Source organism: Perca fluviatilis, chromosome 5 (assembly GCF_010015445.1).
Source record: "Perca fluviatilis chromosome 5, GENO_Pfluv_1.0, whole genome shotgun sequence".
NCBI classification, from domain to species: domain Eukaryota; kingdom Metazoa; phylum Chordata; class Actinopteri; order Perciformes; family Percidae; genus Perca; species Perca fluviatilis.
The window spans coordinates 40,783,503-40,806,094 of NC_053116.1; the positions used below are offsets into that span (position 1 = coordinate 40,783,503).

Genomic DNA, 22,592 nt, shown 5'->3' on the forward strand with positions numbered 1-22,592 from the left:
AAAAGTGTAAGAAAAAGAAAAGCATCGGAAAAAAACGTTGGAAAAAGCACCAAATTGTCGATAAAAGAGACAAAAACTTTGGAAAAAAACGACAAAAAAAGGTTGAAGAAAGGGTCAAAAGAATTGAAAAAATTACGAAAAAATTAAGAAAAGAAAAGTAAAAAAATGTCGATAAGAATGTAGAGAAAAGTTAGATTAACGGTAGGCTTCCACACAGCCCTGATTGGGGCGAGAGGAGAGTGGATCGCCGAGGCAAGCGAAACAAAGTTGTTTGGAGGGTCAGAGGTCAGGGGTCAGGGGTCAGGGGTCAGAGGTCAGGACTGACATCAGTGATGGCCTTCTTGGCTTTCTCCTCGGCGCTGCGACTCTCCAGCACGGCGTCGTCCATCTCTCCGGTCAGCTGACACACGTCCGCCTCCAGCTTCTTCTTCTGGGCCATCAGACCTGCATTCTGAAACAGGAAACAGGAAACAGGAAAGAGGAAACAGGAAGCTGGCAGTAAGCAATCTGTCTGTCTAGAGCTGCAAAGATCAAGGGGGGTAAGCTTCGCTTCAGAACTCGAACCTCCTATGGCGCCATTTTAATGCAACAAAGCCATCACCTCCCGTTAGCATCCCATTGGCTCCCATTCATTCTGACGTCACTTTGACAGAGAATAACTTTACATCTGAAGCGTTTAAAGACTCTATTTGTCCGTTGTTTATTTCTAAAGAAACACGACAATGTATAAAAGGCTCCATTACCTTGTAGCTCACGTTATGGCTCCGTAGCAGACGCTTTTATAACAATAGGCTAACGATTGGGTCATAACCACGAGACTTACTGTCACACAGTAGAGGAATTACCGTATAGTACAGGAGAAGCTCTCAGGCAGTTTATCTGTTTAGGTTTAATGACTAATGTTAACTAGCATGTTAGTGATCAGTAATTAGCCTGTGCCTATGTTATCTCCTTACATATACCTACGCTCTCCGTCTCTGTAAGATTGGGAATGATTGAGATTTCTCTCGGCACAGCTACCAGAAGACTTCACACTTTCAGACAGGTTGCTCACGTCACATCTACGTCTTCAAGCTCAGTTGGAGGCTGCTCAGTAACACTAGCGATCACCGGAAAAGTGACTTCTAATATCCTCTTCATTAGTCTCCGTCCAGAGACACAGGCTCTGTTGGTCCATTCTTATATACTGTCTATGGCAAAGATTCATCAGTTAATCGACAACTATTTAGACAACCGATTAATCAGTTTGAGTCATTTTTTATGACAAAACAGGTAAACTAGTGTGATGTCATCTCGTTAAATGTGAACATTGTTCTAGTGTCTTCTCTCCTCTGGTACAGGAAACTCAAAGCTATTTGAGTTGGGGACAGAACCAGATATGTGATGACATCATTTTGTACTTTGGGGAACACTGATCCACATTTTAGATACAGAACTACTCATCCATTCATTAATCCACGGTGAAAAGAAGTGGTAGCTGCAGCCCTATGTCAACCAATCAATCAATCAATCAATCAATCAATCAATCAATTAATCAATTAATAAATCAACGATAAGTCTGTCAAGTCTGTGTGTATTTGTGTGTACCTGTGTGTATTTTAGTGTGTGTACCTGTGTGTATTAGTGAGTGTAGTAGTGTGTGTACCTGTGTGTATTAGTGTGTGTACCTGTGTGTATTAGTGTGTGTACCTGTGTGTATTTAGTGAGTGTAGTAGTGTGTGTACCTGTGTGTATTAGTGTGTGTACCTGTGTGTGTATTTAGTGTGTGTAGTAGTGTGTGTACCTGTGTGTATTAGTGAGTGTAGTAGTGTGTGTACCTGTGTGTAGTAGTGTGTGTACCTGTGTGTATTAGTGTGTGTGTACCTGTGTGTATTAGTGTGTGTACCTGTGTGTACCTGTGTGTGTACCTGTGTGTATTGTGTGTGTATTAGTGCGTGTAGTAGTGTGTTTACCTGTGTGTATTAGTGTGTGTGTATTTAGTGTTTGTAGTAGTGTGTGTGTGTGTGTACCTGTGTGTATTAGTGTGTGTATTAGTGTGTGTACCTGTGTGTATTAGTGTGTATTTAGTGTGTGTGTACCTGTGTGTGTGTGTGTGTGTGTGTGTGTGTGTGTGTGTGTGTGTGTGTGTGTGTGTGTGTGTGTGTGTGTGTGTGTGTGTGTGTGTGTATTAGTGTGTGTGTACCTGAGTAGCGAGCAGGTTAACTCTCTCTGTGACTTCCACCAGTTCGTGTTCGGCCATCTTGCGTCCTCTGTCGGTTTGTTCCAGGATGGCTCGCAGCTCCTCCTCCTCGGCCGCCATCAGCGTACAGCGGCGCTCCAACAGGACCACCTGTTCTCGAAGCTGATTGGTCAGCTGGATTTTATCCTCCAGGTCCACCTGCTGCTCTTTAACCTGTCAGACAGAGCACAGGGCACAGCTTTAACCACGCTGACACCAGCACTGGAAAAAGTATTCACATCCTTTTCTTCATAGTCTATATGTACTGTGCTACGTGTAAACAGTTACGTGTCTGTAGCGGTGATAATAAATAGGTGTCTGATAGGAGTACCTGTGTCTGTAGGTGTCTGATAGGAGTACCTGTGTCTGTAGGTGTCTGATAGGAGTACCTGTGTCTGTAGGTGTCTGATAGGAGTACCTGTAGGTGTCTGATAGGAGTACCTGTGTCTGTAGGTGTCTGATAGGAGTGTCTGTAGGTGTCTGATAGGAGTTCCTGTGTCTGTAGGTGTCTGATAGGAGTACCTGTGTATGTAGGTGTCTGATAGGAGTACCTGTGTCTGTAGGTGTCTGATAGGAGTGTCTGTAGGTGTCTGATGGGAGTACCTGTAGTTGTCTGATAGGAGTACATGTAGGTGTCTGATAAGAGTACCTATGTCTGTAGGTGTTTGATAGGAGTGTCTGTAGGTGTCTGATAGGAGTACCTGTGTCTGTAGGTGTCTGATGGCGCGCTGGCTCTCGGCTGCCTGTCTGTTGGCGTGTCCCAGCTGAACCTCCATCTCGTTCAGGTCAGACTCCATCTTCTTCTTCAGGCGAACGGCCTCGCTGCGACTGCGGACCTCAGCCTCCAGACTGGTCTGCATGGCCTCCAGGGAGCGCTGGTGGTTCCGCCTGGTGGACAGATCTAGTATTAATACTCCAATGCATGCATCCAGGGCCGGCCCGGGGCATAGGCTGTTATGTGTTTGGGGTGTTTTCTCTTATTTTGGTAGTCTCTTTTCTGTTTTGTATTTTTGCCCTGTTTCCTGTTTTATTTTGACGGTCTTGTTTTCTGTCTTGTCTTACTTCCTGTGTTTTCCCGCCCTTGTGATTGCCCTAATGTGTTTCACCTGTTTCCCAGCCTTGTCACCTGTCTTGTGTTTCCTCGTTACCCAGTGTCTTTAGTCCTTGTCTTCCTCTTCTCCTTTTCAGATCATTTTGTTTGTTTGCATTCCCTGTGTCAGCGTTGTGTGCGTTTCTCTGCCTGTTTCCTGATTTTTCCCTTGGTCCCTATCTTGTTTCTTCGTTTTTAATGGACCTGCTGTTTTTTGTGGACACCTTCTGTTTTCTGGATTTTTTTGATAAATAAATATTCAAGCTCACCACGTCTCCTGGCCTTCCCCTGCAATTGGGTTCAACCTTCTCCACCACCGTAACATAGGCGGTATAGGCAAATGCTAGGGGCGCCGGCAGTCCAAATGAGTAAAGAAAAGTTTAAGTTGAAAGAAAAAACTGACAAGAATTTCATGGAAAAAGCAACAAATAAGTAAAAAAAAAAAAAAACACGGCAATTAAAACTAAGAAAAATGAGACAAAAACTTTGTGAAGAGCAACAAAAACATCGTCGCCTAGACCACTGGTTCTCTAATGTTCCCCCCATTTGAATTGTGTTTTTAAGCCAAGTACCCCCTGACCACCGATAGATTTACCAAACAACAGCCATGTGACTGAAAAACATTTAAATGCTGGTGAAAAAAGGCAACAAAAACTTTTTTTTTTAAACTTAAAAAGTCGGTAGAAAGAAGGAAGTAGCCTAAGGCAAGAATAGATGGAAACTATATTAAAAAAAACTAAAAAACATAAGAAAGAAGGAAGACAAACTTCGAAAAAAGTGACAAAAACCTTGAAAAAGGTGGGGGGGTTAGTGCACGGAAGCGATGAGGAGGAGGGAGGGGCGAGCTAGCCTCGTTTTGTTTGACAATATTTCGAACGTCAACAAGAAGTGATGTCACCCAACATCGCTTAAGTAATATTATTTGTCACTACTTGGGGTGGGCAGTAGCTCAGTCAGTAGGGAGTTGGCACTGAACCCCCAACTGCTTCCCATGGGCAGCCCCCCCCACTCTGACATCTCTCCATTAGTGCATGTAGAGGTACTGAGCATGTGTGTGTAATTCAGGCCTGTGTGTAATAACAGAGTGAAAACATTGTAATTTCCCCTTGTGGGATTAATAAATTATTATTATTATTATTTTAGTGTCCTTTAATAGCCCTGTGCTTGAGAAACCAGAGGCCATCATTTGCAATTTCACAAGAGGCCAAATGGTGTTACACTGGCTTCTGATTGACTGGTGTTTTTCAGCTAAACAGTTTTTTAAATCTGTGGTACCTGAGGTTGTCGATCTCTTCGTCTTTCTCTGCAATCTTGCGTTCGATGTCAGACCTTATCTGCTGCAGCTCCATCTGAAATCTCATCGTCTTACTCTCCTCGTGCTCCAGAGTTCCCTAAAGGGCAGAGAGTCAGTCGTTACAGCAGTTGACGAAACAGTTTAGATGTCGCTCATTTCGTCCGGATGTGCGTCCCCTTCCTCTGTCTCTGTGTTGGCGTTCTAACCTCTGGTGGATTTGTGAGGACTATGGTGAACTGCTCCTCAGATCTCTGCAGGGTAAATCCAGACAGCTAGCTAGACTATCTGTCCAATCTGAGTTTTCTGTTGCACGACTAAAACTACTTTTGAACGTCCACATGTTCCACCAAAACCAGTTCCTTCCAGAGACTATTTAGCAGAGGCACCGTGGCTCCGTCCGGAGCTTAGCCCCGCCCCCATGATGACTGTGATTGGTTTAAAGAAATGCCAATAAACTAGAGCACGTTTTGCTCCCATCCAGGAATGCTGTGTGGACTAGCCAGACCTTCCTCCGCAGCGCTGTGGAGGAAGGTCTGGGCATGCGAGACTAGTAGAGAGTTGACAGGAATGCAGTGTATTACCGCTGCTTCCTCCAGAGCGGCTCTGATATCACTCTTCTCCACATCCAGGATCTTCTTGGTTCTCTCCAGATCATAGATGGTCTTCCCTCCCAGGCTGATCTGATCCGTCAGGTCCAGGATCTCATCTGGAATCAAACACAGGCAGTCACAATATTCACTCAAGTCCACATGTACACGTGTCTCAAGTAGAGGGTGACACGGGAATCAATTGTTGCTCCCATCCCTTTCCGAGCCCACGAAAATACTCCGGTCACATCCTGATCATGTGACAAAAAAATCCTGTCCTGCAAAATCCAGAGAGAAAGACTCCCAAATCCCGTCCCGCTCCTGCTTGGTTCCCTAGGTTGTCTAAAGTTATCAGACTCTGTTGCCACCCTGTAGCATGTTTGGTTAATCGCGGTCAAATCACAGAGGTTGCCTCAGAAATTTAGGCTCCACTATACATGCATTACCTGCAAGTCTAGGCAACATGTATTACCTGCAGACCTATAGGTAACATGCATTACCTACAGGCCTAGGTAACAGGCATTACCTGCAGACCTATAGGTAACAGGCATTACCTGCAGACCTATAGGTAACAGGCATTACCTGCAGACCTATAGGTAACAGGCATTACCTGCAGACCTATAGGTAACATGCATTACCTGCAGACCTAGGTAACATGTATTACCTGCAGACCTATAGGTAACATGTATTACCTGCAGACCTATAGGTAACATGTATTACCTGCAGACCTATAGGTAACATGTATTACCTGCAGACCTATAGGTAACATGTATACTAGATAGAAGCATTACCTGCAGACCTATAGGTAACATGCATTACCTGCAGGTCTATAGAGATGTATGTACCGCAGACCTATAGGTAACATGTATTACCTGCAGACCTATAGGTAACATGCATTACCTACAGGCCTAGGTAACATGCATTACCTACAGGCCTAGGTAACATGCATTACCTGCAGACCTATAGGTAACATGCATTACCTGCAGACCTATAGGTAACATGTATTACCTGCAGGCCTAGGTAACATGTATTACCTGCAGACCTATAGGTAACATGTATTACCTGCAGACCTATAGGTAACATGTATTACCTGCAGGCCTAGGTAACATGTATTACCTGCAGACCTATAGGTAACATGTATTACCTGCAGACCTATAGGTAACATGTATTACCTGCAGACCTATAGGTAACATGTATTACCTGCAGGTCTATAGGTAACATGTATTACCTGCAGGCCTATAGGTAACATGCATTACCTGCAGACCTATAGGTAACATGTATTACCTGCAGACCTATAGGTAACATGTATTACCTGCAGGCCTATAGGTAACATGTATTACCTGCAGACCTATAGGTAACATGTATTACCTGCAGGCCTAGGTAACATGCATTACCTGCAGGCCCTGGTAACATGCATTACCTGCAGGCCTAGGTAGGTATGTATTACCTGCAGGCCTAGGTAACATGCATTACCTGCAGGCCTAGGTAACATGCATTACCTGCAGGCCTAGGTAACATGTATACCTGCACGGCCTAGGTAACATGTATTACCTGCAGACCTAGGTAACATGTATTACCTGCGGGCCTAGGTAACATGCATTACCTGCAGGGCCTAGGTAACATGCATATGCACGGCCACCGTTACCTGCAGGCCTAGGTAACATGTATTACCTGCAGGCCTAGGTAACGTGCATTACCTGGCGGTGGGTAACATGCATTACCTGCAGGCCTAGGTAACATGTATTACCTGCAGGCCTAGGTAACGTGCATTACCGGGCCCTGGGTAACATACATTACCTGCATACCTATGTAACATGCATTACCTGCAGGCCTAGGTAACATACATTACCTGCAGGCCTATAGGTAACATGCATTACCTGCAGGCGTAGGTAACATGCATTACCTGCAGGCCTTAGGTAACATACATTACCTGCATACCTATGTAACATGCATTACCTGCGGCGTGCGTAACATGCATTACCTGCAGGCCTAGGTAACATACATTACCTGCAGGCCTATAGGTAACATGCATTACCTGCAGGCCTAGGGTAACATGCATTACCTGCAGGCCTATAGGTAACATGCATTACCTGCAGGCCTATAGGTAACATGTATTCCCTGTAGGCCTAGGCCATTTCATTACGTAATTCCTAACGGAGATCTTCTCACACTCAAAACACACATTTAGCGATTTAGGGTAGGTTAGAAGAATCGCTGCCTTCCGCATACTAAGTAGCACAGGAATGCCTCGCAATCTTTGGGCGCACTCACCACATTGCAGTGTCATTTTTTTAATTTAATCTCCGTCCCGCTCCCATTGAGTTTTATGCTCTATTCTGTCCTGAACACGTTACAAACAGTGAAATTGACTCCCGAAAAATGATCACCCTCTAGTATCAAGTCCATACACAGTATCACAGGTTGGTCTACTTTGGTCGCAAACTTAGTTCCTAATGTAGAACGGCACAGGCTGTTGCTTTGGTCTGATGTCGGTCGTGAAACTGTTTCCCCCGGCTCAATGTTTTCTGTTTCAAACAAAGAGATTCAAGACCTTCCCTTGTAACCCTAAAGTTATCTGTGCAGCTACTCCGCGTGAAGAGGACAGACCCAGGGAACGGGGAGCGTACCTTGCAGGTTTCGGTTTTCTCGTTTCACCGTCTCCAGATGATCGAGAGCTTCTTCGTAGCAGTTCTTGAGTTTGAAGAGCTCGGTGCTCAGACTGCGGGAATCTTTCTGGGACGCCTCCAGGTCCGTCTGACTCTCCTCGAACTTCAGCTTCCAGTCACTCAACACCTGCATCACACAAAAGCTCGTCTTACGTCTACATGTGGTGAGTAGCGTACTTGTAGTGCATTTCCTAATTTGTCAGGTGAACAGGGTTCCTCGCGAGGCCTTTAAAAAACATCTTGGATTTAATAATCTAAAAATAAGGCCTAAAAGGAGTTAATTTTGTTTACAAAGTATTATAATTCTTTTATTGTCTGCTTGTAGGATTAACCCTTGTGTTTTCCTCGGGTCAAATTTGACCCATTTTCAATATTTTTTATATCAGAAATATGGGTTTCTTTCAACCAAATTGCCCAAAAATAAATTTTTAAATGGTTTCAAAAACAATATCCTGACTAAACTTTGACATATACCAGTCTGTGATCCACTCAAAATCCTCTGATCTTCACTATTAGTCGAAATAATTCATAATTTCTGCTTTTATTTAACTAAAAACTTAAGTATAATGTAATTTAATTTAAGGTTTATTGACCATGAATTAAAAGAAATGTAAAAAAAGTGACAAAAACTTTTAAAAACCGCCAAAAGCATAGAAAAAAGCGACAAAAAAGTCGAAATAACAACAAAAAGTTCATTTTCAATTTTGACCCAGGACGACAACAAGTTCATGGTCGACGCAAAGACAACACAAGGGTTAAATAAAGGCCCTGACTACATACATAAGTGTTTTGTGTGGGTAACGTTTAAATTTACTTTATTTTGTGTTTTTAGTTTCATAAAATAAGAGCTCTAAATGCGCCACATTTTTTTCACTTTATGATATTCGAGTACAAACACACTTCACAAAAATGTTAGATTTAATTCCAGTAACGTGACTTAGTAAATACTTCTTTTCTCAGACTTAACATCCACACTGATGTTCCTTCATATGGCCGGGAAGTTGGCATTACATGTCACCTATAGGTGGTATTAAAAACGTCTTAAAGAGTCGTAAATGTAGCGTGCGGAACCCCAGGGTTACGCTTGGCGTGGCTGACCTTGTCGAAGTTGCGCTGCCTCTTGTCCAGAGCCAGAGCAGCAGCGTTGGATCGCTCCAGTTCCACCACCATGTCCTCGATCTCCGTCTGCAGACTCTGCTTGCTTTTCTCCAGCGAGGAACATCTGGCGTGAGACGTCTCCACGGCTTCCTCAACGGTCTGCAGTTTGACCACCAACTTCTTCCTGCAAACAACACAACCAAGCAGACTCGTGTCCAAACATGATATTATTCTTATTATTAATATTGCAGCAGCGTTTGGATGAGATGTCAGCGCCCCACTACGTACTTTGCGTCCTCCAGCTCCTCTATCCGCAGCACGGCGTCCGTCTCGTACTTGGTTCTCCACTGGACCACCTGACCGTTGGCTTTGGAGAGTTCTCTCAGCAGCTCGGCCCGGGCCTCCGTCTCCTCCTCCAGCTGCTCTCTCAGCAGACTGCTGTCGTGACGCGACGCCTGCACCGCGTGGGCCAGTGCCACGCGAGCCTGAAACACACACAAACACACACACAGAGACACATACACAGACACACAAACACACACAGAGAGACACACACACACACACAGAGACACATACACAGACACACACACAGTGCCGTAGTGTTAGTGCCGTCCGTATTATCTTGCAGTAATCAAGCCCCGTAACATGAAGCACTTAGTTTATTTAGTTAAAGTATTTTCTGTGTTGCCTTACTAATGCTAATGCATTGCCTATTCTATTGCCAATAGTGTCGATGTGTTTTCTAACAGGAACATTTGTTGTCAAGGGCAATGCAAGATAGCTTAGTTCCCTTAAACGTGTCCTCATCGGCTTGGTGTGTCCGGGCCTTTACCTTGCTCTCCTCCTCCAGCTGCCTCTTCAGATCTTCAAAGTTTTGGCAAACTCCAGCCTTGGAGCGCTGCAGCTGATTGATCATGGCGTCCCGCTCCTCCACACGGCGGCTGTACTCGGCTAGAGGAACAACACGGAGAGGCGGGTAAGTCGAGGCCTCATCTTAAGATTCATAAACTACCAGAATACTGACCTGAATATAAGCTACAAAAACATTGGGAAAAAATGTCAAAACACCCAGCAAAAACTGGCAGTCCTAAAGATAATAAGAAAGAAATGCCAAAAACTTCGGAAAAAGCAACAAAATAAATGACAAAGACGAGAAAAGACGGGGGACAAAGGGACAAAAACGGCAAAAATATTCCCTGTCAACATAGGTGCTCGGGCCCACGGAAAATACTGAGCACCCACGGTGTGCCAGACTGCCAGCAGGCTCCATTCATTTCAAATTAAACATTGCAGTTGGTGCTAAGTGGAGCGTCTGTCATAATGTGATTGGTTATGTCGCTGTCAGTCCCCTGCTCCATATCCTATCCACCAATCACAGAGTCTCTTGGATGAAAATGCCTCTTTAGTGACCCGCCCCTCCAATCCTATCTGTATCTGTGAGAAGTGGCACTGTCCTGAGTTGAAAGCCTACTTTACGGCTCTATTATCGAGTTGATAGGCGTGTGTGTTCGTGTCGGACGCTGTCCATTTCCTAAGGTTCTGAGATGCAAACACTTTTTGACTACTTTTTTTTAAAGGCCGTGCGCCTGCGTGAGCACCCATGGACGAAAACATAAATCAGCGCCAATGCCTGTCACCATATTGGTTAGGGCCAGCTCTGTGGGAATGTTCATTGAAAAGTCTGGACCCCAAATATAAGACTACCCCACTCTAAATGTATTTCCCGGAAAACTATTCTTATATTCGAGCCACTACGGTATGACTTTATTATTACTTTATATTTAAGATACATTCCTACCCTCATGCCTTTCAGGTGTGAATACATGTATTCATTTTCTTGTTAACTCATGTGTTGATGGTTATATTATGGGCTAGAAAGGTTTATGATAGAGAGAGATTATTTGTGATATGTATTATGTTTGTGTGTGTGTGTGTGTGTGTGTGTGTGTGTGTGTGTGTGTGTGTGTGTGTGTGTGTGTGTGTGTGTGTGTGTGTGTGTGTGTGTGTGTGTGGTACCGGTCTCTGTGAGGCTCGCCTGAGCCGAAGCTTCAGTCAGCTGTCTCTGCAGATCCTGCGCTCGGCTCCGGCTTTCATTCAGCTGGTCCTCAAAAACCTTGCACATCTTCTCCACAGTTCCCTACACACACACACACACACACACACACACACACACACACACACACACACACACACAAACCCAGACACACACACACACACACACACATACACACAGAGAGACACAGAGAGAGACACACAGAGACACAGAGAGACACACACACATACACAGACACAGAGAGACACACACACGCACAGACACACACACACAGAGACACAGAGAGAGACACACAGAGACACAGAGACACACACACACATACACAGACACACAGACACACACACACACACACACACACACATACATACACAGACACACAGAGACACACACATGCAAAAAAAAAAAAAAAAACAGACAAACACACGCACAGACACACACACACACACAGACAGACACACACACCACCCCCCCACACACACACACAGACAGACACACACACACACACACACACACAGACAGACACACACACACACAAACGAGGAGAAAGTTTGTGTTAAAGGCTGTTGGCGTGCTCCTTTAAAAGGTCCCATGACATGGTGCTCTTTGGATGCTTTTATATAGACCTTAGTGGTCCCCTAATACTGTATCTGAAGTCTCTTTTATATAGACCTTAGTGGTCCCCTAATACTGTATCTGAAGTCTCTTTTATATAGACCTTAGTGGTCCCCTAATACTGTATCTGAAGTCTCTTTTATATAGACCTTAGTGGTCCCCTAATACTGTATCTGAAGTCCTTTTATATAGACCTTAGTGGTCCCCTAATACTGTATCTGAAGTCTCTTTTATATAGACCTTAGTGGTCCCCTAATACTGTATCTGAAGTCTCTTTTATATAGACCTTAGTGGTCCCCTAATACTGTATCTGAAGTCTCTTTTATATAGACCTTAGTGGTCCCTTAATACTGTATCTGAAGTCTCTTTTATATAGACCTTAGTGGTCCACGTATCTTCTCATATACTGGGTCCCTTTACTGTATCTGAAGTCTCTTTTATATAGACCTTAGTGGTCCCTTAATACTGTATCTGAAGTCTCTTTTATATAGACCTTAGTGGTCCCCTAATACTGTATCTGAAGTCTCTTTCCCGAAATTCAGCCTTGGTTCTGAATTACAGCCACTAGAGCCAGTCCCACAATGAGCTTTCCTTAGGATGTGCCATTTCTGTGTCTGTAGCTATTGAGGAGGAGAGAGAGGGGGGGGGGCAAGGTGGAGGGTGGGGGTGTGGCCTTGAACAACTGCGACTTTGCTCGTTTGAAAGCCATGATGTTGTTGGGGCTTTGTAAATTAAAGAGTGTGGTCTAGACCTACTCTATCTGTAAAGTGTCTCGAGATAACTCTTGTTATGATTTGATACTATAAATAAAATTGAATTGAATTGAATGTCTCTCTCTCTCATGGGGGGGCCAAATTCTCTGGGCGGGCAAAGCAGAGAAAGGGGAGGTAACCTTGCTCATTATGACCTCATAAGGAGAAGATTCCTGATTGGTCCATCTGAGCTTTCATTTTCTCAAAGGCAGAGCAGGATACCCAGGGCTCGGTTTACACCTATCACCATTTCTAGCCACTGGGGGACCATAGGCAGGCTGGGGGAACTCATATTAATGTTAAAAAACCTCATAAAGGGACATTTTCATGCCATGGGACCTTTAATGAGCTGTAGATTAAGATAGTTGGCGTGCTTCTTTAACGAGCCCGTAGTTTCCTGGCGTTTACCTTGCTCCTTAAACGAGTCCGTAGTTTGCTGTTAACGAGCCCGTAGTTTAAGACGGTTACCGTGCTTCTTTAACGAGCCCGTAGTTTGCTGGCGGTTACCTTGCTCCTTTAACGAGCCCATAGTTTGCTGTTAACGAGCCCGTAGTTTGCTGTTAACAAGCCCGTAGTTTGCTGGCGGTTACCTTGCTCCTTTAACGAGCCCGTAGTTTGCTGTTAACGAGCCGTAGTTTGCTGGCGGTTACCTTGCTCCTTTAACGAGCCGTAGTTTGCTGTTAACGAGCCCGTAGTTTGCTGGCGGTTACCTTGCTCCTTTAACGAGCCCATAGTTTGCTGTTAACGAGCCCGTAGTTTGCTGTTAACGAGCCCGTAGTTTGCTGGCGGTTACCTTGCTCCTTTAACGAGCCCGTAGTTTGCTGGCGGTTACCTTGCTCCTTTAACGAGCCCGTAGTTTGCTGTTAACGAGCCGTAGTTTGCTGGCGGTTACCTTGCTCCTTTAACGAGCCCGTAGTTTGCCGGCGGTTACCTTGCTCCTTTAACGAGCCCGTAGTTTGCCGGCGGTTACCTTGCTCCTTTAACGAGCCCGTAGTTTGCCGGCGGTTACCTTGCTCCTTTAACGAGCCCGTAGTTTGCCGGCGGTTACCTTGCTCCTGGCCAGCTGCTCCAGGTTGGCGGCCAGGTCGTCGGCCTCCAGCCTGAACTCCACCTTCTCCTTCTCGGCCTTCAGTTTGGCTCTCTGCAGCGCGTCCATCTGCTCGCTGAGCTCGGCCACGGCGTCCGAGTGCTTCTTCCTCAGAGCCACCGAGGTCGCCTCGTGGTGAAGCCCCGCCTCCTCCAGCTCTCGCCGCATCTTCAGGAAGTCTGCTTCCCGCTTCCTGTTTCACACCAACGCAGGTACAATATGGAGAAAGAAAAAATAATAATTACAAAAGAACGTAGCAAAAAAGTCAAACTTTAAAATACAGAATACATAATATAGATGATACCGTAAATAAATAAATGTTCCTTCTTAAAATACAGGGGGCATAAGTCACTCCACCCCTATGTTAAATTCCCATAGAGGCAGGCAGACTTTTATTTTGAAAGGCCAGTTATTACATGGATCCAGGATACTATGCATCCTGATAAAGTTCCCTTGGCCCCCCCCCCATCATCACATACCCTTCACCATACCCCCACATCATCACATACCCTTCACCATACCCCCACATCATCACATTCCCTTCACCATACCCCCCCCATCATCACATACCCTTCACCATACCCCCACATCATCACATTCCCTTCACCATACCCCCCACATCATCACATTCCCTTCACCATACCCCCCCATCATCACATACCCTTCACCATACCCCCACATCATCACATACAATGTGGGGAGGCCAAGGGAACTTTATCAGGATGCATAGTATCCTGGATCCATGAAATAACTGGCCTTTTCAAAATAAACATCTGCCTGCCTCTATGTGAATCTAACATAGGGGTGGACTGGCTTTAGTTGCCAGCGGTTTAGACATTAATGGCTGTGTTGAGTTATTTTGAGGGGACAGCACAAGATGGACACTTAATACTTTACATTGTAGCAAAATGTAATTTCTTCAGTGTCACTTTTGTGAGATACTGTATGTTAAAGTCTGGATAATATATGTTGTTTGTATATCTGGAGTTGTAACAAAACTAATTTCCCCCTGGGATTATTAAAGTATTTCTGATTCTGATATTTAAACTGTGACCTGTTGAGAGCGATGTGAGCAGCAGATGCCCCCCCGGCCTCCTCCAGTTTCTCCCCGAGCTCCTCCAGCTCTCGGGCGATATCGTTCCTCTGGCGTTCAGCTTTGGAGCGCCACGCTCGCTCCGCATCCAGCGCCTCCTCCAGCTCCTCGATACGAGTCTGAGGGGGCAAGTATTCACATTACTGCAGCAAAAGTACTAATACCACACTGTAAGAAAAAGTTCTGTATTTCTGCTGTGTGTGTGTGTGTGTGTGTGTGTGTGTGTGTGTGTGTGTGTGTGTGTGTGTGTTTTTGTGTGTGTGTGTGTGTGTGTGTGTGTGTGTGTGTGTGTGTGTGTGTGTGTGTGTGTGTGTGTGTGTGTGTGTGTGTGTGTGTCTGCGTGTATGTGTGTGTGTGTGTGTGTGTGTGTGTGTGTGTGTGTGTGTGTGTGTGTGTGTGTGTGTGTGTGTGTGTGTGTGTGTACATGAAAAGAAAAGACTCAAGTAAAGTACAAAGTACCTCAACATTTGGTACTGAAGTACAGTACTGGAGTAGATATACTCAGTTAGATTCCACCCACCTGCAGCTCTCTGATCTGCTTTTGAAGATGAGTAATCAAACTCAGTTCGTCCTCCAGTTTGGACTGAAGCTGAACCGACTCAAAGTCTTTCCTTCAGGAGAGAGACCAAAAGACAAGTTTGAGTTTATGATAATGATCCCCAATCAGTTGTAATGTCTTCCTGGGGTCCAAAACAATATTAAATCAGATAATATTCAAACATTTTATGATACGTACAGGAAGAAACATAAACTCTTAACATGTTTAAATCAAAATTACAAGGAAACACTGAATAAACTTTGAAAAAACTAAAGTCTGACTCCATCTCACATCCTGTGGGTCCTATCCTGCAGCCCAAAGCCCAAGTTTCCCATCCAGCGCCCACGTCATTTAAATAGCAACTGCACCTGCGCCTGTTTGTGGCCCATGGGGCATGCTGGTATCACAGGGAGGTGTGTTCAGGTGCATTCTGGGCATGCTGGTCTTACAGGGAGGTGTGTTCAGGTGCATTCTGGGCGTGCTGGTCTTACAGGGAGGTGTGTTCAGGTGCATTCTGGGCATGCTGGTCTTACAGGGAGGTGTGTTCAGGTGCATTCTGGGCGTGCTGGTCTTACAGGGAGGTGTGTTCAGGTGCATTCTGGGCGTGCTGGTCTTACAGGGAGGTGTGTTCAGGTGCCTTCTGGGCATGCTGGTCTTACAGGGAGGTGTGTTCAGGTGCATTCTGGTCGTGCTGGTCTTACAGGGAGGTGTGTTCAGGTGCATTCTGGGCATGCTGGTCTTACAGGGAGGTGTGTTCAGGTGCATTCTGGGCATGCTGGTCTTACAGGGAGGTGTGTTCAGGTGCATTCTGGGCGTGCTGGTCTTACAGGGAGGTGTGTTCAGGTGCCTTCTGGGCATGCTGGTCTTACAGGGAGGTGTGTTCAGGTGCATTCTGGTCGTGCTGGTCTTACAGGGAGGTGTGTTCAGGTGCATTCTGGGCATGCTGGTCTTACAGGGAGGTGTGTTCAGGTGCATTCTGGGCATGCTGGTCTTACAGGGAGGTGTGTTCAGGTGCATTCTGGGCATGCTGGTCTTACAGGGAGGTGTGTTCAGGTGCATTCTGGGCGTGCTGGTCTTACAGGGAGGTGTGTTCAGGTGCATTCTGGGCGTGCTAGTCTTAAAGGGAGGTGTGTTCAGGTGCATTCTGGGCGTATTGCTATCTTGAGGCAGCGGGAAGTGATGGCGCCATTGACCAACAAAAACCTGGTCTAAAGTCAATAACGCAGCATTTCATTGTTATTTTAACAGAGCATTAGTAAAATGCTCCTAGGCTCGTGCACTGCTACGCGCACAGCAGCTCACACACACACACACACACACACACACATGCAGAAGATTACAAATAAAAATATTACGGTGCTAATCCTCCATCATAACAGCAATGCTCCAAGGTCCAAACGCGCCTGGCTTTTAAAGGGAATGGGAGATGATCTCTGATTGGTTGATGAATGGGAGATGATCTCTGATTGGTTGATTGCATGTTACGCCCAAAACACACCTCTGATTAATGAAGACACTAAGAACAACCCTTTAGAACCAGGCGCCCGGCACACAGACCCTTTTTACCGCCGTCAGACTAGCAAAAGTGGATTTGGACACGCCCTAAACACACCTGCACCAGGCGCTCCACAGCGTGACCTCAGATCGGTAAAACAGGGCCCTAAATGTTAACAAACAAATCAGACAATGTTTGATATTATCCTAAGTTGTAAGTCTTTGTAGTGAACTTAAATCATGTGAACATTGTCAACAACCAATGGGTGCAAAAAGTGGAGAAAAGTTTCTGATTTCCAACCTTTCTTAAGCGAGTCATCCAGCAGTTTTATGACCTTACACCAAACGACGGAGCAGGACTCTCAGGAGTTCATTCAGATATTATCAGACATTAGTCTGAGACAGAGGAGCCACTTGAATATTCGTTTGGAGTAAGGTCGGCCTAATTTGAGCTTCGTCCTTGTGGAGAAATGGTCTCCTCATGCAGGCAGAAATGCTACCACTTAAATCGACCAATCAGCTTAAATCCAAACGGTTAAATCACATCGCAGCCCACATGTGTTTTCTTACTTCTTGAGTCTCTCGTCCAGCTCTTCCTTCTGGCTCTCCAGCTCCCTCACTGAGGCCTGGGACAGCTTCAGATCCCCCTCCAGCTTCCGTTTGGTTCGTTCCAGATCCACACGCACCTTCTTCTCCTGCTCCAAGGAACTTTCTACCTGCAGGGAGGAGAGGGGGGGGGGGCTGTCAGCGAGCGGCAAAAGGTAGCAGCAAAAGCTGACAGGGATAGCATGAGCCATTAAGGTCTAAAAGAGACTTCAGATACAGTATTAGGGGACCACTAAGGTCTATATAAAAGAGACTTCAGATACAGTATTAGGGGACCACTAAGGTCTATATAAAAGAGACTTCAGATACAGTATTAGGGGACCACTAAGGTCTATATAAAAGAGACTTCAGATACAGTATTAGGGGACCACTAAGGTCTATATAAAAGAGACTTCAGATACAGTATTAGGGGACCACTAAGGTCTATATAAAAGAGACTTCAGATACAGTATATGAGGGACCACTAAGGTCTATATAAAAGAGACTTCAGATACAGTAATAGGGGACCACTAAGGTCTATATATAAAAGAGACTTCAGATAGCAGTATTAGGGGACCACTAAGGTCTATATAAAAGAGACTTCAGATACAGTAATAGGGGACCACTAAGGTCTATATAAAAGAGACTTCAGATACAGTATTAGGGGACCACTAAGGTCTATATAAAAGAGACTTCAGATACAGTATTAGGGGACCACTAAGGCCTATATAAAAGAGACTTCAGATACAGTATTAGGGGACCACTAAGGTCTATATAAAAGAGACTTCAGATACAGTAATAGGGGACCACTAAGGTCTATATAAAAGAGACTTCAGATACAGTTTAGGGGACCACTAAGGTCTATATAAAAGAGACTTCAGATACAGTATTAGGGGACCACTAAGGTCTATATAAAAGAGACTCAGATACAGTAAAGGGCCATTACTATAAGACTTCAGATACAGTAATAGGGGACCACTAAGGTCTATATAAAAGAGACTTCAGATACAGTATTAGGGGACACAAGGATATAAAAGAAGACTAGATCAGTATTAGGGGACCACTAAGGTCTATATAAAAGAGACTTCATATACAGTATTAGGGGACCACTAAGGTCTATATAAAAGAGACTTCAGATACAGTATTAGGGGACCACTAAGGTCTATATAAAAGAGACTTCAGATACAGTATCAGGGGACCACTAAGGTCTATATAAAAGAGACTTCAGATACAGTATTAGGGGACCACTAAGGTCTATATAAAAGAGACTTCAGATACAGTATCAGGGGACCACTAAGGTCTATATAAAAGATACTTCAGATACAGTATCAGGGGACCACTAAGGTCTATATAAAAGCATCCAAAAAGCAGCCTGTCATAGGACCTTTAATATTTCTACATTTGACACTTGGGTGAGATCTTTTCTTACGTTGTCGACTTGCTGCTCGAGCCGAGCTTTGGCCTTGGCGAGCATGTTGACTTTGTCTTCCTGCGCCTGGCGGTCGATCAGCGCCTGCTGGTGGGCTTCCTGCAGCGCCGAGTTCTCTCTGCTCAGAGACGCTATGGATTCATCCAGAACACACATCTCATGGGACAGGTTCTTCACCTGCAGACACACACACACACACACAAACATATATATATATATATATATATATATATATATATATATATATATATATATATATATGGGTGGTGGTGTTGATGGAGCAGTGGATATGACACATGCCTTTGATTTGGGAGAACTGAGTTCAATTCCCACTGTGATACATCAACCAATGAGTCCCTGAGCAAGGCACTTAACCCCTAGTAGCTCCAGAGGTGTGTGACCTCTGACATATAGAGCTACTGTAAGTGGCTTTGGATAAAAGGGTCAGCTAAATGACATGTAATGTAATATCTGAATAGATTTATAGAGTTATGCTTAACGTACCTTGTTCTCTGCTCCATGTCTCTCTTTCTCCACTTTGGCGAGCGTCATCTCCAGGTCGTCCACGTCTCTCTTCAGTGACATCACTTCCTCCTCCAGCTGGCGTTTCTTGGACGTCATGGCGAGGGTCACCTCCTCCTCATCCTCCAGGCGCTCCTGCGTCTCCTTCAGCTTTGACTCCATGGAGATCTTCGTCTGGATCAGCTGGTTGCAGCGCTCCTCTGCATCCGACAGGTTCTCCTGCTCCTGGAGGAGACAGAGGGAGAAACATGGGACAGAGTGAGGGACAGAATTTGTTCCCAGGGAACCGAACCCTACGCTTGCACTCAGCGCGCTACGCTGGTCGCCGTAGTGACGGCGCTGTTGATTACGGGAAGGTGTTTACGTAGGTGGAGCGTTCAATGCAGCAGGCTGTGAGGAAGTGGACATGGATCTGGTGAGCAGTACAAGTTGTTGTCTGGCAGAACTTTCAGTCAAAAGAAGGCCATTCAAGTCCAGCTACATGTTCAATCTGCTCAATGCTGATTGGTCTGGTGGTGGCGAGGACCCTAAACTATACACAACATGGCCGCTGTTACAACATCTGGTCTAGAAACATCTGAAAGAATACGAGTTGTGCACGAAGGAATCTCCAGACAGCAGCCAGAATGCAGCAACTTCAGGTACAGCAAAGGAAGGACAGTCCCTGTTTACTTCATTCATGTGTTTACTGGGTTCATGGACTGAGGATGGGAGGAGTCAGCACCATCTCAACCAGTGGATTCAGGATTCAGCTGAACCCCAAAAATCTGGATTCAGTGCATCCCTAGTTAAAATAACAATGAAATGCTGCGTTTTTGACTTTAGACCAGGTTTTTAATTGGTCAATGGCACGATCACTTCCCGCTGCCTCAAGATAGCAATACTCCCAGAATGCACCTGAACACACCTCCCTGTAAGACCAGCACGCCCAGAATGCACCTGAACACACCTCCCTGTAAGACCAGCACACCCAGAATGCACCTGAACACACCTCCCTGTAAGACCAGCACACCCAGAATGCACCTGAACACACCTCCCTGTAAGACCAGCACACCCAGAATGCACCTGAACACACCTCCCTGTAAGACCAGCACACCCAGAATGCACCTGAACACACCTCCCTGTAGGACCACAGATGGGTGCAGGTGCATTTCCTATTTAAACGACGTGGGCGCTGGACGGGAAACTGACACCTGGGTCGGTCTTAAACTAGCAGAGACACTTGGGTCGGGCTTTGGGCTGAGCCGGGTGCAGGATAGGGTCCTGAGTTGTAGACCCTGAGTGTGTGAGACCCTGAGTGTGTGAGACCCTGAGTGTGTGAGACCCTGAGTGTTTGAGACTTACAGCTTGGAGCTGCAGAGCCAGGTCCTTCTTCTCCTCCACCAGGACCACGTGCTGCTCCTCCGCCTCTCGCCGCTTTAACTCCGACCTGACGGAGAAACACGAGTTAGAAAACACGGAGCAGCAGACAGATGATAGAAAGAACAATCTCAAACTCAAGGGACGAATCCAGCCTCCCCTCTCTCTCTCTCTCTCTGTCTCCCTCTCCCTCTCTCTGTCTCCCTCTGTGTCTCTGTCTCTCTCTCTCTCCCTCTCTCTGTGTCTCTCCCTCTCTCTCTCTCTCTCTCTGTCTCCCTCTCCCTCTCTCTGTCTCCCTCTGTGTCTCTGTCTCTCTCTCTCTCCCTCTCTCTGTGTCTCTCCCTCTCTCTCTCTCTCTCTGTCTCCCTCTCCCTCTCTCTGTCTCCCTCTGTGTCTCTGTCTCTCTCTCTCTCCCTCTCTCTGTGTCTCTCCCTCTCTCTCTCTCTCTCTCTGTCCTCTCCCTCTCTCTCTCTCTCCCTCTGTGTCTCTGTCTCTCTCTCCCTCTCTCTGTGTCTCTCCCTCTCTCTCTCTCTCTCTCTGTCTCCCTCTCCCTCTCTCTGTCTCCCTCTGTGTCTCTGTCTCTCTCTCTCTCCCTCTCTCTGTGTCTCTCCCTCTCTCTCTCCCTCTCCCTCTCTCTCTCTATCTCCCTCTCTCTGTCTCCCTCTGTGTGTCTCTCCCTCTCCCTCTCCTCTCCCTCTCCCTCTCCCTCTCCTCTCTCTCTGTCTCTCTCCCCCTCCCCCTCTCCTTCTCTCTCTCTCTCCCTAGTAATACTGCCTTTGACTCCCCTGGTGTGAAGTCTCTCTGATGTAACCGTGGAGATGAGAAGGTAAAGAGCAGACCTGTCGTAGGCCTCTTTTAACTTGTTGAACTCGTCGTTGAGCGCGGCGAGCTGTTTCTCCACCTGGGCGCTCTTCAGCAGCGGCTTCAGCTTGTAGAACATCATCATCCAGGGCCAGGTCCTCACGGAGAAGAAGGCCCGCAGGTTGAACTGGATCACCGAGACCGCGTCCCTGAGAAACACAGAGACACACATCATGGAACACGCTTCAGCATTAGGGTTAATGTCAGCTGGACGGTCGGCCTGAAGTACATTTTTACTGGCCCCCAAAAGAAACATTGGAAAAAATGTCAAAAAAGCGTATCTGACCTTTACTCAGTTTTCGCTATTATTTGTGACATCAATATGAGTGAAGCTGATGGCTGTGATATATTACAGTTTTTTCCGATTGCTAAACAACAGTGGGCACAACTGGAGTCACGTGTGCAGAACTCTAACTCCAGTCTGCACTACCTACAGTCACCTGAGTTAAACAGTTCACATCACCTGCAAAACTCATTCAAAGCAACACAACTCTTAACACACACCTCAAAACAGGCTCAGTGCAGCCAAACACTATGCACAGGCCTCACTGAGATAACACACACACACACACACACACACACACACACACACACACACAGAACACACTGTCACTCAGAACACACTGAGGGTAAAAACACTAGCGTCAAACACCAATACAGAAATTACAAACTTTCTGATCTTTACAGTTTGAACAATTTGAGTGACTTGACACTACTCAACAGTTTATTTAAGGAAAAAATATAGATTGTATAGCATACCAGTTTTTACATAAGATAAACAAAAAGGAATGAAAATCAGCAGTTTTCTTCAATAAAGTATTTTGTCTCTAGTAATTTTTGGAATTACTGGGGGAAAAAACTAAAGGTACATAACAGTACCAACGAATAGTGTGACTAATCCTGCCTCTCTCCAGCATCATGAGGCAAGTTCTCTTCATCACATTAGATGTCTGCATCATCTCTAAATACTAATGAATGTGGTGTTTCCATTGCTTTCACCTCCATTACTTTCTGAAAAACAGTAAGAACACAGTTTTACTATTGTAAAGATATAGTGTTTTTCACTTTTTTTGTATAGCTGTGTACATAACCTGAGACATCTTACCTGGACATATTGGTATCTTTGCTCTTTTACCTGTTTCTCTCAAACGGTACAGTGTATAATTATTTCATTCTTATTTGGTGTTTGTATACAAAAAAGGCTTTCTGAGCTTTCTCTACTGTATATAAATACCGTATATGTTCACTAACTAG

General features: G+C 45.4%; 1 protein-coding gene across 1 annotated transcript in view; it reads right to left on the reverse strand.

Annotated features, from left to right (window-relative positions):
• LOC120559573 (myosin-7B-like) overlaps positions 1–22,592 on the reverse strand; it is a 59,176-nt gene that overhangs the window by 6,469 nt on the left and 30,115 nt on the right. The window contains exons 23-40 of the mRNA XM_039801396.1: positions 21,317–21,487; positions 20,463–20,547; positions 19,101–19,343; positions 18,597–18,773; positions 17,153–17,298; positions 15,071–15,161; positions 14,512–14,669; positions 13,419–13,650; positions 10,970–11,090; positions 9,786–9,904; positions 9,242–9,438; positions 8,954–9,137; positions 7,817–7,982; positions 5,184–5,308; positions 4,584–4,699; positions 2,920–3,106; positions 2,183–2,392; positions 326–451 (exon numbers count right to left, since the gene is read on the reverse strand). Of these exons, the coding sequence (XP_039657330.1) occupies positions 326–451; positions 2,183–2,392; positions 2,920–3,106; positions 4,584–4,699; positions 5,184–5,308; positions 7,817–7,982; positions 8,954–9,137; positions 9,242–9,438; positions 9,786–9,904; positions 10,970–11,090; positions 13,419–13,650; positions 14,512–14,669; positions 15,071–15,161; positions 17,153–17,298; positions 18,597–18,773; positions 19,101–19,343; positions 20,463–20,547; positions 21,317–21,487 (2,854 nt within the window). The remainder of the gene's footprint in view (positions 1–325; positions 452–2,182; positions 2,393–2,919; positions 3,107–4,583; positions 4,700–5,183; positions 5,309–7,816; positions 7,983–8,953; positions 9,138–9,241; positions 9,439–9,785; positions 9,905–10,969; positions 11,091–13,418; positions 13,651–14,511; positions 14,670–15,070; positions 15,162–17,152; positions 17,299–18,596; positions 18,774–19,100; positions 19,344–20,462; positions 20,548–21,316; positions 21,488–22,592) is intronic.